The 16,137-nt window shown below is 31.9% G+C and overlaps 1 protein-coding gene across 5 annotated transcripts; it reads left to right on the top strand.

The window, feature by feature from the left end:
- The first annotated feature begins 7,599 nt into the window (after window positions 1-7,599).
- Window positions 7,600-14,726, top strand: LOC107906427 (factor of DNA methylation 1). 5 transcript variants are annotated; one of them, XM_041093652.1, is made up of 9 exons: window positions 7,663-7,752; window positions 8,042-8,094; window positions 8,711-9,611; window positions 10,003-10,184; window positions 10,422-10,511; window positions 10,610-10,894; window positions 11,008-11,220; window positions 11,583-11,820; window positions 14,506-14,726. In XM_041093652.1, the coding sequence occupies exons 3-8, from the start codon at window positions 8,711-8,713 to the stop codon at window positions 11,811-11,813; spliced, it is 1,902 nt and encodes a 633-aa protein (XP_040949586.1). In that variant the 5' UTR covers window positions 7,663-7,752; window positions 8,042-8,094; the 3' UTR covers window positions 11,814-11,820; window positions 14,506-14,726. The 5 variants fall into 5 exon arrangements, with proteins under 5 accessions (XP_016688897.2, XP_040949586.1, XP_040949587.1 ...); XM_041093653.1 differs by having other exon boundaries at window positions 7,679-7,752; window positions 8,042-8,114; XM_016833410.2 differs by lacking the exon at window positions 7,663-7,752 and adding an exon at window positions 7,817-7,935.
- Window positions 14,727-16,137: the final 1,411 nt, after the last annotated feature.

Here is a 16,137-nt window from a genome sequence, read left to right as displayed (position 1 = left end):
GAAAATGATTGTCGTGAGATTTTTAAAAAATTGAAAATTAATTCAATCCCGGCGTTTGGTTTATTGATGAAAGGTACTAACCACATCCTCAAGATCAATGAATAATTGGGATTATATATATATATAAAGATTGACTAAAATTTTATTTAATCTCTATCTATAAATGTTGAAAGTGGTGGCTGGATTCAATCAAAGTGATCATATGAAATGTAAAAAGTTTAGTTAGTGATTTACAAAATTGACATGTAACGAATTAAAGTTTTAATTTTTATATTTTTTTTATTTTTCATATCCAATTTATGTTTTATGTTCAAGGTTTGATCAATAAGGTAAATATAATGGAATAAGGTTTGATCCTATTTATGGGGATTCTGTAAATATTCTCATTCCAAAAATAGAAAGTTCGAAACAATTGAGATTTTTTTTGGAGATTGGATGCAGTTACTAATTAATGATCTGTCATGTACAGAATGAAAACTTTATTCTCGATTCTACGAGAATTTTTATGAAAGTCTTTCATTTGCTTCTCTTTGATGGAAGTTTTATTTTCCCAGAATGTATCCTAATTTTTGGCCTAATTCTTCTTATGATGATCGATTCAACCTCTGATCAAAAAGATATACCTTGGTTATATTTCATCTCTTCAACAGGTTTAATAATGAGCATAACGGGCCTATTGTTCCGATGGAGAGAAGAACCTATGATTAGCTTTTCAGGAAATTTCCAAATGAACAATTTCAGCAAAATCTTTCAATTTCTTATTTTACTAAGTTCAACTCTATGCATTCCTCCATCCATAGAGTACATTGAATGTACAGAAATGACTCTATGTATTCCTCCATCCGTAGAGTACATTGAATGTACAGAAATGACTATAGCAGAGTTTCTGTTATTCGTATTAACAACTACTCTAGGAGGAATGTTTTTATGTGGTACTAATGATTTAATAACAACGGGATTAGCAAGGGCCTTGGTTATTAAAAATGAAAATTTTCATTAATCTCTTTAAAAATAATAAAATTATAAATCAATCCATGATAAAAAATTGTAATAGCCCGATTTTAGGCCTAGTCGGAACAGTGGTTTCGGGACCACAAATCCGACGAGAAAAAAAAATGTAATGGCCTGAATTTTCAGAGGTGTTGGAACGGTGATTCGAGATCACTAAATTCGACAAATGGGTAGAAAATATTATTTATTTAGTAAGTACAAGTTAAATGTGAAGTTAGGAAAATTTTTGAAATAGTGAATAGTGGCACTAGAAATAAATATTAAAATAATTAGAATCGAAATGAGGTATCAAGACCTCGGGGATTTTAAACCGAGCCATAAATATTTTTATAAATATTTATGGAGTGTTAAAAAGTTAGTATTAAAGTTTCGTTAAGAAATTTTAAAGTTCCGATAATTAATTGAACAAAAAGGACTAAATTGTAATAAATGCAAAATTTTGGGAAATGATTAAATAGCTTAAATGATAAAAGGAAGAGGGCTTAAAAGGAAAATAGACCCAAGGTCTATTTGGGCTGGACGGCAAAGGCATGAAATCAGCAAGAAAGTGAGAAGAATTAAGGGCAAAATTGGAATATTGCAAAATTTGCTTAATAAAGTTAGGACCCAAGTGGAATTATTTAGATTTCTCTTCATTTTTCTAATTCTCATCAGCTAAAACAACATGGAAGGGCTTCTTCAAGCTGGTTCTTCATATTTTTATTACAAGTAAGTTCAATTCTTGACTATTTCTTAAAATTTTTGTATTTTTATGACTTTTACAACTAGGCCCACTTGTTAAATTCATTAGTTTTTGATTTTATGAAAGAATTTGAAAGTTGATATGAAAACGTGCTGGAATTATATGATGATTTATCATGAAATTAGAGCTTTAAATTGTTCATATGCTGATTTTATTGAAAGAATTGAATAGAAAGTGAATGTTTGGGACCTAATAGTAAAAGAGTTTGAAGTTAGAGTTATATGTGGAAATTCTGAATTTCAATAGTTGAGAAACAACTTATAATGTCTAGGTAAAGTATTAATTGAGAAAATTAGATTAATTGAGGGGTTAATTGAGAAAGGACCGAATTGTATAAACTGTGAAATTTGGGGCAAAATGGAAATCAACATTTTGCACTAAAGCAGTTTTGGACAGCAGCAGTAGTGTAACTTTGAAAAATCACAAAAAATTGTAGATATTGAATTAGAGGATGAATAAAATATGAAACTAAAGCTTATTGAGTCTAGTTTCTTATAAAAGAAATGGTGTGAGCAATGGAATTGTAAATCATGAGATATAATAGATTTTGTGAGACAAGGTCAGAATGAATTCGGGTTCCCCTGTTCTGACTTTGGAAAATCATTAAAAATCGTAAAAAAATTATTATGAGTTATAATTTATATGGTTAGAATCCTTAATGAGTCTATTTTTAGAAGAAACAAACAAAAACATCATCCGAATTCTGTACAATGAGATAATTAATTTTTAGTGAAGAGTGGTTGGAACTGTCAGACAGCGAAACAGGAGAAACTTTAAAGAATAAAATGTACTATTTGGATGAACCAAAAATTCTGAAAATTTTATGGTATGAATATATGTGAGTCTAGTTTCAGGAAAAATTAACGGATCTTAATTTGAAGCTCTGTAGCTCCGGATAAAAATAATTTAGTGACTCTGACTCGGATAAACAGTTTTGAATATACATGTGAGTGAATAGTGAAATTATAGCTAATGTTGTTTAAGTGTGTTATACACATTAAGGATGTGGAATGGAGAGGAGGAGGAGGAGGAAAATTGGGAAATATATGAATGATTTGTGTATAATTGGTCATATGCTTGATTTTAATTGATAAAAGATGAAATATGAATTATACTTATATTTGTGCATTATTGGTCAGGGCATGTGTGAAAATAAAGTTTCATAGTATGTGTGTATGGTATATTCAGTATATGATTTGGCATGAAATAATATCATGAATGGTTTATGAATTAACACATGTTGGTAAGCCTGATATATGAATAAATGATCAAATTGAGCGGAACGCCGGATTTGAGTACTTCTGATCAAGTGACAAAGTGATAAGTGGTAGCTTTAGCTACACTTATCTGATCAAGTGACAAGTGGAAAGTGATAAGTAATAGCTTTGGCTATACTTATCTAATCAAGTGACAATGTGATAAGTGATAGCTTTAGCTACACTTATCTGATCAAATGACAAGTGGAAAGTGATAAGTGATAGCTTCGGCTACACTTATCTGATCAAGTGACAAGTGAAAAGTGATAAGTGATAGCTTCGGCTATACTTATCTGATGAAGAGACAAAGTGATAAGTGGTAGCTTTAGCTACACTTATCTGATCAAGTGAAAAAGTGATAAGTGCTATACTTATCTGATCAAGTGACAAAGTGATAAGTGTTAGCCTTAGCTACACTTATCTAATCAAGTGAGAAAGTGATAAGTGGTAGCCTAGCTACACTTATCTGATCAGGGACAAGTGATAAGTGATCATATGTAAGACCATAGTTATACTATGGCAATATGAAAGTGAAGTACTCAATTTTCCGTAACCGTTCCCTAATTTGATTAAGGATGGTAAGTGACAAATGGGCCCAAAAGAATTAAAGTAAATGGTTAAGTGGTAGTGTATTTATATCAGGACGATGTTGTTATTCAAGCTAAAATGATATTTTCATTGCAAAATTGAGGATTTCATAAATGTGTTATTGGATGGTATAATCAATAAACATTGAGTTAAATGGTAAATACGTATTAGTGTTGAACTTGATGTCATTGAATTGTACGTGAATTAAATGGAAATTGCTAGTGATATGATCTAAATCATGAGCATGAGAAATTGCGAATTGAAGGAAATGGAAATGAAGCATTGAATTGCATGAGTATGTATCGGGTCTCGTAAGCCCTAATTATTATGATTATAACATTTTGAGGATATACTGTGAAAAGTTATAGAAGCATGTTAATTATTTTGAATGTTTTAATTTAGTTGAAATTTTATAACTCGGTTACATACGTTTACAAGTGCATGTGTTTTGGTAATGCCTCGTACCCTATTCCAGTATTGAATATGGGTAAGGGGTGTTACAAAAATACTTTAACAAATTTTTATTTGACCTTTCAAAAAAATAAAAATAAAAAATAAAATTCCATTTTAATCTCTAAAAAAATATTTGAGTTCTGCCCTGCAACTAATAAATGTATAACATTTCAAAAATATTTAAATAAAAAGTTTTTTTCTCTAGCTTGTGGGAGGTTTTAAACTCGGTGAGGCAATCTAACTAATTGAGTGGGCAATGTTCATCATTTTGTCTCGCACACACTGAAAGTGCAGTAAGTAATGCATGTGCATTAACACTCAATAGGTCAACTTCCTGCAGATCCATCCACGCCAACTTTTTTGTTTCCCTTTTTTCTTTTATAACGTTTGTCTCCCTGTTTTATTTCTTTATTTAATATGTTAATTGTTTAAGTACGATCACAATTATAAATAATTAAATTATACAAAAATCTTAAACATAAACAAGTATAAAACATCCAACTATGAAATATGTTTTTCTGTGTCGTGTTAAAAATATTAAATCTAATTTCTTCTATTTTGATGTTCATAAAATATATAAATGTTATTTTATTAAACTTCGATTTAATGTAAGTGCATGTATAAAATATTATTTAAATTATCGTTTGAAATTCAACTTAAATGATATCATTGTTATTATAACGATAAAAATAAAATAAAAATTCAAGTGTACTTAAAAACGTGTTTTTTTTTCTATTTAAGAACTTGAAGAGATTAAGCATTAACTTTAAGTTTATTCTCAAAATATTGTGTAGGGTTGGATTGCTGTATGATAATAAAAACAACAAAGTATAATATGCCTAATTGACGGACCATTAAAAGTGAATTTGATAAATAAAATGCTATTTAAAAAAAAACATTTATTGCCTTTTTGTATAAATAAACATAAAGAATTATATTTACATAAAATATCAATGTATAATTAATACAAAAGTATAAATAAACGAAAAGTATTATGCCTAATTGACGGACCATCAAACTTATTATATTTAAAATATTAATGAATTAAAAAGTTAAATAAAAAAAGTAATTACATATTTACAAATAATTTAATTTTTTTCCTACATAAATAGATATTTAATTTTATCTAGAATGACTTTACATGTATTTCGATCATTAATCTAAGCATCTGCATGGTGTCATGCATTTACTACTTTTACTTTGCTTAATATATGATTCCCAGCATTCCAAGCTGGATTTAGTTTCATCCATCAATTCTGGTGATCTATTTTATTAATTATTGATCAAATTAATATTCAGTCAATCAACTTTGGATCAAGCAAAGATTACAACTTTGGATTATATATAAACATGATCAGAGCTTCTAGTGGTTTGCAATGAAAACTTTTCCAATGTTTTTTTTTCCTTTTATTAATTAAAAGTCTATGTCTATGGCTACAAGTATAGCAGATCAAATTTTAGGTTATGGCCCCTCATTCAAAAGATAAGAAAACATCTTAATAAAATTCTTTTTTTTCTTTTTTAAATCATTATGGTTTTTCAACATATGCTTGGGAGATTCTAAAAGAAAAGGAAAAAAGGCCATATGCTTCGAAGAGAACACTTTGAGGAAAGCTACTTGTTTTGATTTAAATGTTATTTTTAAAATTTTAAAAAAATTTATATTCAACAAATTTGAAAGTTAAATTCGGATTATAGAATAGGTACGGTTGGTGGTGTGATCCGAGATGTAGTTAGTTTGTAGTATTTAGGGTTTGTAAGGAACATAAGGAGTGCATATGAGGTAGAACTTTGGGGCATACTCGATGGTCTTGAACAAGCTTAGAAGTTTGATTGTTGAGATGTTCTGTTAGAATCAATTTGTTTGGAAGCGCTGCACCATATTAAGGGAAATCTGATGATTAATTGGTTAGAATCATATATCGTAAATTTGATTCGAGATTTATTGAGGCATGATTGGAATGCCAACTTAAAGCATATGTATTGAGAATGCAATAAGCTGACTGATTGCTTAGCAAAACCTGCAGAATAAGCTGACTGTTTGCTCTCAACCCCTTGATTTTGCTTTGAATATGCTGTATAAAGACCTTAACGATTTATTTGTTCCTAAACTAATTACCATATAATAGTCCGTAATGCTCTTTTTTAAACAAAACAAGAAAAAGTTATATCTTAATGTTTGCAATATATTTTTCTTATCTCAAGCTATAACTTATTTATTTTACCTTAAAGTCTACCTGTTGTTACTCAAATGAAAAATTGAAGGTCTTTATTAACCTTGCTAACCCTAAATATTTCGCAAAAGATGTAAATGATTGGGACATCTGGTTTGGAGTTGTGCGTTGAGCTTTATGGACCCGTAAGAACAAAATGATCTTTAAGAAAAAGTTCATTGAGAGTGAAAGCATACGTGAAACAAGTCTGGGCTGTGGACTGAATGCCACGAAAACGTCCAAGTTGCCATTATGGAGAAAAGAGAGCAAAATATTAAAATAGATTGGACGCCACCGCCACCGGGCTAGCTAAAGGTAAACACTGATGGTGGCTTGACAAACGAAGGCAAGATTGCTACATGCGAAGGAGTGATTAGAGATCATTCGGCAAGATGGTTGGTGGGGTTTGCAAGAAATATTGGCTCAACTTCTGTTCTGAATGCTGAACTATGAGGAGCCTATGATAGTCTGAGTATGGCATGGTTTTTAGGGACGTAACAGCTAGTTCTCGAGATGGATGGTTTGACAGTCAAAGAAATTCGGAGCCTTCTTCAAATGCTGTGATCCGTGCAATACATAAAATGCTGCAAGGAGGATGGATTGTTCATCTAGAGCATGTTTATTGAGAGGTAAATGGCGTACCCTATGCATTGTCTAATGGTGTGAAAACAAGGGAGCTTGGAATCATTTTTTCAATAAACCTCTTAAAGAAGCTAAATTTGTTACACGATCTTTCTAAAAATAATAAATTTATAATTGCATTTTACCCATTCAAATTTATAATTTAATATTCATAAAAAAAGACATTTGCTAACTTTGCCCTTAAGTGTATATAAAAAATATATTTTAATAAAGCACATATTCAAAGTTAATTTTTTTCCAAAAGAATAATTTTTAAAATATTTATTATTTGTTTCACCCAAAAACATATATTTATTTTTACTTATAATAAAAAAACAACTACTATGAAAATATATCATCCACTTAAAATAATTAATTGATTTAATTCTGATTTATATTTCTTTTGAAAAATTACTTATAATGAATATTATTTTTAAAAATTTGTTTCTCATTAGGTGATAAGAAATCTTGTTTTATTTAAATATAATTTATTTTTATATTTTCTTTTACATTAACGATGCTTGAGATTGTTAACACAAAAATGGAATCATCTACTTTTTCGAATTGTTGGAAAAAAGAAAAAAGAAAAGACCGAGTAAAGGTTATAAAATAAAAGATTTAATCAAATAAAATCCTAAACAAACAAAGATTTCAATCGATTTATTTGGCATTTCATTGTTTTGGTAAACCGACGTGGGCTCTTCACTCTAACAACAATAATGTCTAAATCAAATTAGAGACAAAAGCCCAAAAGAAAGTTAAACAAGCCCAAGGAAATTTGCACTTCAATCACTCAAATATCTGCATCATCTCTTCTTCCTTTTCTGGTGTCGACAACTGGAGTTACCCATCACTCTCAAGTCTCAAGGTACGACTGCAGCCCTGGAAAACTTTTCCTCTTCTACCATTTTTCTTCACATTTTATAAGGGATCGTTGGGGAAATTTTTTCAACTGTATATTTCCCCTTCTTTTTTCCTTACTTTTTTTTTTCATCTTTAACCTAAAATGTAATACTAAAAATTCCCCATTTTTTCCCTACTACCAAACAAGGTCACATTGTTCTTTTCATACGTCTTCTCTTTTTATCTTCAATATTTGATTATTTTCCTGATTTTTGTTGGATTGAGCTTTTAATGATATGGGAAATCTGTTGTAGGTCAATTTCCGAAAACTGTAGTCAGTCGTTCAATTGAAGTGACCCAGTCGCCAGTCAGCTGACTTTTTTTTGAGTTTTTTTTTTGTTTCTACTTCATTATTTTCAGTGCTTCTTAGTTATCTCTATTTTTCGTCACTTTTAATAAATTAGACTGAAAAATTGTGGTAGATTATAGAGTAGTACTGTTATGGGTTTCAATGAATATTCTGTAATGTATTCCCTTTAGAAGATATGATATATTAGGTGAGAAGATTGCATGAAAATATTTTTTCGAACCATTTTTAAAGCCAACGTAAAATATACCTCACTTACTATTTGCATGTCGCAATAACCTTATTGTTATCGAAGTAATGTTCTAGAATATTAATCGACTGACAACATTGCATGTTTTTCAAATGTATCAATATGACATTTACAGTTTAGAAATGCCTTGTAAATTCCCTTTTTGATCTTTCAATGTTCTTTAACTATGTTTCTTTAATTTTTATGGTTCTATCACTTCATCCGAAACTTTCTAGCAAATTGGAGGGATAGCCATGCCTCCTTGATTTTTCCTTGTCCTGATTCTTAATTTATGGCATTTGTTACTTAGACAAAGGTTATCATGGTCATGATTTCAGTTGTATACTGTTGTAATCGTTAACATTTGTTTCAATGTGGACTAATCAGATGGACTCCAGCTCTGGAGAAGAGTCAGATCTTAGTGAGTCTGAGATCAATGAATACAAAGAAAAGCCATATGAAGAGATTAGGTCTGGGAAGTACAAAGTAAAGGCCTTAAATGGTAGCTTAAGATGCCCCTTTTGTGCTGGGAAGAAGAAACAAGACTACAAGTACAAGGATCTGCTTCAACATGCTTCTGGGGTGGGTAAAGGATCTGCCAACAGAAGTGCAAAACAGAGAGCAAACCACCTGGCCTTGGCAAAATATTTGGAAATTGACCTAGCCAGTGAAGCAGATGAGACCTCCCGACCAACTGTACCACAAGCTGTGGACGAGACTCCAGAGCAAACTGAGCTTTATGTCTGGCCATGGATGGGAATAATTATGAACATTGTTGCTGAGTCGAAGAATATAGACACATTGCATGATAAAGGGTACTGGTTGAAGAGGTTTGCTAAATATAAACCTATCAATGTTCAATGTTTCTGGAATGAGGTAGACCTGACTGGCCAAGCCATAGTAGTGTTCAATAGTGATTGGAATGGGTTTGTCAATGCAACTCAATTTGAGAAAGCATTTGAATCTGAGCGCCACAGTAAGAAGCATTGGAACGGGCAACAAACTCAGCTTGGTTCCAATATATATGGCTGGTGCGCGCGTGCTGATGACTACCAATCCAATGGGCCAATAGGGGATTATCTTCGGAAGGTGGGTAAATTACAAACCATTTCTGGCATTGTCCAAGAAGCTGCTCAAGATAGGAATAGCATTGTGGCAAACTTGACAACAAAAATTGATTTGACGAATGAAAATTTAGATGAATTACAGTACAAATACAATGAGACTACTATGTCCTTAAGCAGAATGCTCGAAGAGAAAGACAGGCTGCACCTTGCCTTTATTGAAGGTCTGTTCTTGTGTCTTGACCTGTTTGCAGTTTTTTATTTTATTTTATGTATTTGCTTGTTCTTCATATATATATAGCTGGTCATATATGCCTTCTTTTTAACACTTAAGAATGTTAAAAGATTTCCAAATTTTTCTTAACGATGTGAGATTCATCACTTTTAGATGCCTTCTCTACTTGATGTAATAAATTTATACAATGCCTTTTATGATATGTTCTTCCTCTTTGGATTTAAGACTTCCCGCTAAACTCTTAATGGTTTGTCTAGTTGATGCCATGTAATAATAAAAATGCATCTGGGTTCTTTTATGTTTTTGAAAGAAAAACATGAACTCAATTAGTCCATTATGTAATCAGAATTTCACGTTTTTGTGTTTTAATTGTTCATTAGAGACAAGGAAGATGCAAAGGCTTGCTCGAGACAATGTTCGAAGGATTTTGGAAGAACAGGAAAAGCTGAATCATGAACTGGAAACAAAGAAAAGGAAGATCGACAACTGGACCAGGGAACTGAATAAACGTGAGACGCTAACTGAGCGCGAAAGGCAAAAACTTGATGAAGAGAAGAAAAAGGTAATCCGTCTCATGGCAAAGCATCCTGTTGCTTTGACCTAATGAAGATAAGATCAAAATGTGGTCTTTTTATTCAACATACTATGTATTGTTCTCAATTTTATTATCAAAAGCTGCTACTGACTTATATTAGGTTTAAATTGGTGACAATTCTAGAAACTGCTCCAGGAGATAATTGGTTGGCATTATTTATGGATATGGCACCTGTCAGTGATGTTTTATTCTTTGTCTTTCCAGAACAATGAAAGAAATAATTCACTTCAGCTAGCTTCCATGGAGCAGAAAAAGGCTGATGAGAATGTGTTAAGATTGGTTGAAGAGCAAAAGGTGGTGCATTAAAAATTATCATATTGTAGCATATTTCATATTTGTAGTATACAGTTATTTCACATCTAGTTCTGTTAATGGGATTTTTAATTTTCCAGAGGGAGAAAGAAGAGGCCCTGAAAAAGATACTTCTTCTGGAAAAACAGCTAGATATAAAGCAGAAGTTGGAAATGGAAATCGAAGACTTGAAAGGCAAGCTGCAAGTGATGAAACATCTTGGACAAGATGATGCAGCTGTACAGAAGAAGATGGAAGAGATGAATAACGAGTTGCAAGAGAAGATTGATGATCTGCAAGATCTGGAGTCAACAAACAAAGCTCTTATATACAAAGAGCGTCAAAGCAACGATGAGCTACAAGAAGCAAGGAAAGTGCTAATTCAGGTGCTGCCAACTTTATCTTGGCTTAAGACTGAATTACGTTTGCCTAAGCCTTGGATTACTATGCAGACTCAAGCAACTGGTCATAAAATCAATGTTCTTTTTCTTTTATGCAGGGTTTGCCAGAATTGTTGGGTAATCGCACTAATATTGGATTAAAGAGAATGGGAGACCTTGATCCAAAGGCTTTTCATGACACTTGTAAGTCACGATTTCCTCCTGATGAGGCGGAAATTCAGGCCACTACTCTATGCTCATCATGGCAGGAGAATCTGAAGAATCCAGATTGGCATCCATTCAAAGTTATAGTGGAGGGAGGGAATCCTAAGGTATATCTAGCAACCTAAGTCAAATAGTCATCAGTTAAATTTAAATTGCTCTTTGGCCTCTATCAAGTTGTTTATGGAATTATACTCTCAGTGCATGTCTAATCTCTGGTGTCAGATGGAGAATGAAGTGGAAAATAATAGATCAAATTCTTTTGATTTCCCTAATGTTGTCAGATGGCCTGTTTCACTGTTCAGTACATGATTTTTGGCAAAAGGTTTTAATGAGTTCTTTTGCAGAAGTAACCTGTTTAAAAAGTATGTCTTATTTTGTGTTGAAGCCTCCTTTTGAGAAAGAGGCATGTTGCTGTTAAGAAAGAAAATGGAGGAATGGCTTGTGCTCAATAATCTTGTGCATCGTGCAGGAAATTCTAAATGAAGAAGATGAGAAACTAACAAATCTAAAGCTGGAATGGGGTGAAGAGATTTATAATGCAGTGGTAACAGCTTTGAAAGAACTGAACGAGTATAATCCCAGTGGGAGATATGTAATTTCTGAGCTCTGGAACTTCAAGGAAAACAGGAAAGCCACACTAAAGGAAGTCGTTGGGTATGTTGTTAGGAACATCAAAACAGCAAAGCGCAAGAGAACCTGAGGCAAAGGTTTGTATCATTACTGTTCTTCTGTCATGATATCTTTTGTTATTTTGCAGTTTCATAAAGGATGTGTTTGTTTCACTGAAAATTGCTTTTGGAAAATGAATTGGTTTTCTTGGAAAGTGTATATTTTTTTGGTGTTTAGACGATTCTACATAAAATGATTTTCATTGTTTGGTAAATTTTCCTGAAATAATTTTCTAAAAATTACTTCCAGTGAAGCAAACACAATACTTATTATGTTATTACAAGGTTTTTTTTAACTGAAAAAAATATTTATTTTCACAATTAATCAAGAAAACTAGATTTAATTGATAATTAAATTAATAAACAACAATAATTTTAAATTCTCTTTTTCCATAATATAGAAATAAAAAAATTTAAGCAATAATGCATCCATGAGTTAAGTTAAAAAGTGCAACTTCCAAAAATATTATCTAAATCATGTTAACAAGAATGTTCAAACTCATACATATATAGCTTCTTTAAACTTGTAACTTTTAAAATACATGCTTTTTCTCCTTCCAGCTTAATATCGATTTTAGCTTTTTGAATTTTCATTAACCCAAAATAGAAGCACTGAATCAGTATTTAGAATTTATTCAAGTACGATTAATTGTAACTTGTAATCCTAAATAGAAAAGACATTACTAACAAAACTTTGTGATAAAATGAACAGAATCTACAATTGTCAGCTGAAACATTAAAGCTAGACAACATTAAATACAAGTTTATCGTATCTACGATTGCTAATGCCAACCTCCCATAATCAATACTAGTATACATAATTTTAAGATTTAGGTACCCGAGAACATTCGTAGCAAACCATAACATATGTCAATAATGCTAGCATAAGCACTAATGTTGATAGATTGGTCTTCATTTGGCCAACTGGTACCTCATTCACTAGTAGATTTTATCACTTTTTTCTCAAGTTCTGATTGCATTCTGCCAAGCCTTTGATCTCAAGCATGCCTATTTCTTCCACCGTTGGTTTCCAATAACGAACTCATCCATTTATGAGCTAGTTAGACACCTAAATCAACAAATGGCTTTAGATCATCATGTGCATTGCTACAAATCCTATCAGACTACTACTTATGATAACAAATTTAGCTACCCTCCTAGATGTTATAAAGGTGAAGTGCCATTGCAAGCTAGTGATCTTGCTAACCTGCAATAGTCTTATATTGCAGTTGTAATGTCTCAGAGGAACTGGCTTTTAACACAAGAATTAATGAAATATTAAAAAAGCTACATGATAACCTTAGCTAGCACTTGGGGCTCTCCTTTGCTCTATGTGTCCTTTTTCCACATTCAAATTTCATACAATGGCTCCCTTGCATTTTTCAGCTGAAATCCTTGTAGGTTCATGTTAACCATCCATCTATGGAGTTATTTAATCTCAAGTTCAACTTATAGAAGACAACTATGCAGAAGTAGAAAACCTCACAACTATAAACCTGCTAATTTGCAACATCAATTTCATTACACAGGAAATTTATGTGTAATCAAATCTGCATTAACCAAATAGATTATCCAGTATCATCATCACACGTGTAATGGAAAAATGCATTAAACAAACTGATTGTGAATCTCGAAGTTCTTGATATTTTCTATTCACTTTAAAGGGAAATTAGGGAGAAAAGTGCCGCCCAAAAAATGACTTATTTCGTAGTGCCTGTGAACTTTAAAGCATCTGAAACGTACATCTGATATTGAAAATTGCAAATTGAATAGTAAAAAAATGCATTAAACAAAGTGGATGAATCCCATCCAAGGAAGCAGTGCATTCCTATATCATTAGCCAACAGAGGTGAAACGAAGAACCAGCTATTCTTTAATACAAAAAAAGAAAAAAAAAAGTGTTTGTCATGGTTAAACTTAAGAAGCATATCATGAAGTTGCATAAATTGCATCCTAGTTTCCTATCTGTCTTCCCATTACCATTTTCTAATCAACATGCATTAGAAGGAGTTTCTCAACAATACACAAAATTTCTCATTTCTTTATGATCAAAGTTGTAAGTGATGATAAGAGGAAGAAAAGCAAGAGATAGAGATCCCATCTGTCAGGATCACTCGAGGCATGGTGACCCCAAAAAAAGAATATTGTTTCTATGCCTCTGTAGATATGAGTTCAATTTTTATGGATTTTGGGCTTCTATGTAACAAGAAAATAACAAGCAAAGGGCAGCCTAGATGAAGCATAAGGAACAGTAAGACGAGTAAGTTTTGTGGGAATGAGATACCCATGCCCAGGAACTGATAGCAGAGATGGGTGAAGGAACGAATTTTGGTGCAAGAGAGAAAGTAGGAGGGAAAGACGAAGGAGCATGAGACAAATCTTACTGGTAATGTTGCCGGTGGGAGATGTTGGATGGTGCCACCGGTAAGAGAATAAGAAAAAGGGCAAGATGATCTCTCGAGAGTTGGTGAGAAAGAAAGGATGGAAAATTAAAGGGTAAAGATATTTTACAGAAAAAAAAAACATGGGTTTTTACGTTGACCGGTAAAATATTTTAGATTGACTCAACTTATTTTCCCTCCTGAACCAAACGCATGAAAACGAAAACAGTGAAACAAACACACTCTAAATACATATAAAAGCATGGGATTTATTAGGTGTTGGAATTCAGAGTTCATTGTTTAGATCTGTTTTGTGATGATGCCAAATTGTTTGATGATGCAGGATGCAAATAATCTTCAACTGTTTCGGAATCTAACCAAATCTACTGGGACAGTATGCGTATGGAGCTGAATATTATTACTGGGTTTGTAAATTTCATTTTCAGCTACCAAATTAATCCTGAACTTGGGAGTTTATTCTGTTTTAGTTTGGAACTATCAGCGGTCTAGATCTGTGGTACCTTTTTTTTATCCTAATTATAAGTGTTTGGTTCAGCTAGCTAATTCTGGTCCCATTCCATAAGACAAAGTGAGACCATTGTTTGATTCACGGAATAACCATTTCATATAATAAACCTGAATATCCCCCAAAGCTCTCTTTTTGCAATGGTTCAGGGTTTGGGTAGAAATATGATATAATTTATATCCTATGGAGCTTGTAGTCCCAAAAGAAAAAAAGAAATTCAAAAGTAGACATCGTGGTAGAAATTTCATGTTAAGCAGCAAGTTGTAGGAAAATTTGGGGTTTCAGATATGGGAGAGAGATTAAAAGGAGGGACATATCCTTAGCATAGGGGTCTTTCATCTTTATAGTGACCTAAGATTTAGGGGTTTTCTAATGATTTTTAAGAAAAGTCAAGTAGACAAAATGACTAAAAGATCTGGTAATCGAATTTAAAAATATTTAGTGTTTTTTTATATTTATATGTACTAGTTTTTAATGGCACATCTTTTTAATTAGTGTAAAGGTTTCTTTAATCTTTTAATAGAATTAGATCTCTCATTTATAAGACTTGTCAAGTAAGTTTAATTAACCAATTATTTTAGTAAAATTAAAAATTTTATAAATATTTTAAATGATAAATATAGTAATATAATGAATAATACAGGAACAAGAGACATTTTTTTTTATAAGAAAAAAGGTAAGGTTTGGACGGGTGAGGAGAAATAGGAAGGGTTGGAGCGGCAAGGATTAGCAAATAAAAAGGCGGACCAACGTCGTATTAATGTTTTTAATTTTATATTTACCAAACCTAGAAATAAACCTGATTCAGAAATCGAAAGAGAATAGCTTTAATCATACAAGCATCAAAGGAATGAGATAAAAGGGTATGGAATTCTAAGTCATTTTCCAATTATTTCTCTATTTTGAGTTGAAAGTGGTGACTTTTATCTTATGTTTTCATTTTCCACCACTTTTTATTCTCTTGAGTCATTATTAATTTTCCTCTCTATTTTGGATCTAAAATATTACATTCTCAAACAACGTGGGAATTTAAAATTTTGGACCTCCTTACCCTTTGTTTAATCAATTTCATCTCCTTTTTCCAACTTTTTTTTTAATCTAGCTATTTTTAACCACCAATGAGTTAAAATATGAAATTAGTCTATAAGTTTTTGTTAATTTTCACTAGAAAATAGTTACGTGGATTGTAATACATATATATTATTATATCCACATGAAAATGGATTAATATCCAAATATAAGTTAAGAAGAGGAGCTTCGACTCCAATAGGCATGATGCTCACATGAGCTTGATGCTCACATGAGCTTAAAACTGCACAAAAATGATTCGTCTCCCTCTAGTAGGAGACGTTTCTACACAACTCAATAGACCTTCTTAAACAATGAGAGCTAATAATGTGCCTAACAAATAAGATATGTCATATCAGTCAACTTGATAGACCTCGACAG

This window comes from Gossypium hirsutum, chromosome D05, assembly GCF_007990345.1.
Source record: "Gossypium hirsutum isolate 1008001.06 chromosome D05, Gossypium_hirsutum_v2.1, whole genome shotgun sequence".
In the NCBI taxonomy this organism is placed as follows: domain Eukaryota; kingdom Viridiplantae; phylum Streptophyta; class Magnoliopsida; order Malvales; family Malvaceae; genus Gossypium; species Gossypium hirsutum.
The sequence above is the reverse complement of the archived record's forward strand: the minus strand, read 5'-3'. Positions and strand labels throughout refer to the sequence as shown.

Excerpts from the sequence above, each read along its gene's own strand:
- LOC107906427 (XM_016833408.2), top strand. The coding sequence starts at position 8,711 with ATGGACTCCAGCTCTGGAGAAGAGTCAGATCTTAGTGAGTCTGAGATC. Across the intron at positions 9,612-10,002 it reads GCACCTTGCCTTTATTGAAG|AGACAAGGAAGATGCAAAGG; the intron begins GTCTGTTCTTGT and ends ATTGTTCATTAG. Across the intron at positions 10,895-11,007 it reads CAAGGAAAGTGCTAATTCAG|GGTTTGCCAGAATTGTTGGG; the intron begins GTGCTGCCAACT and ends TCTTTTATGCAG.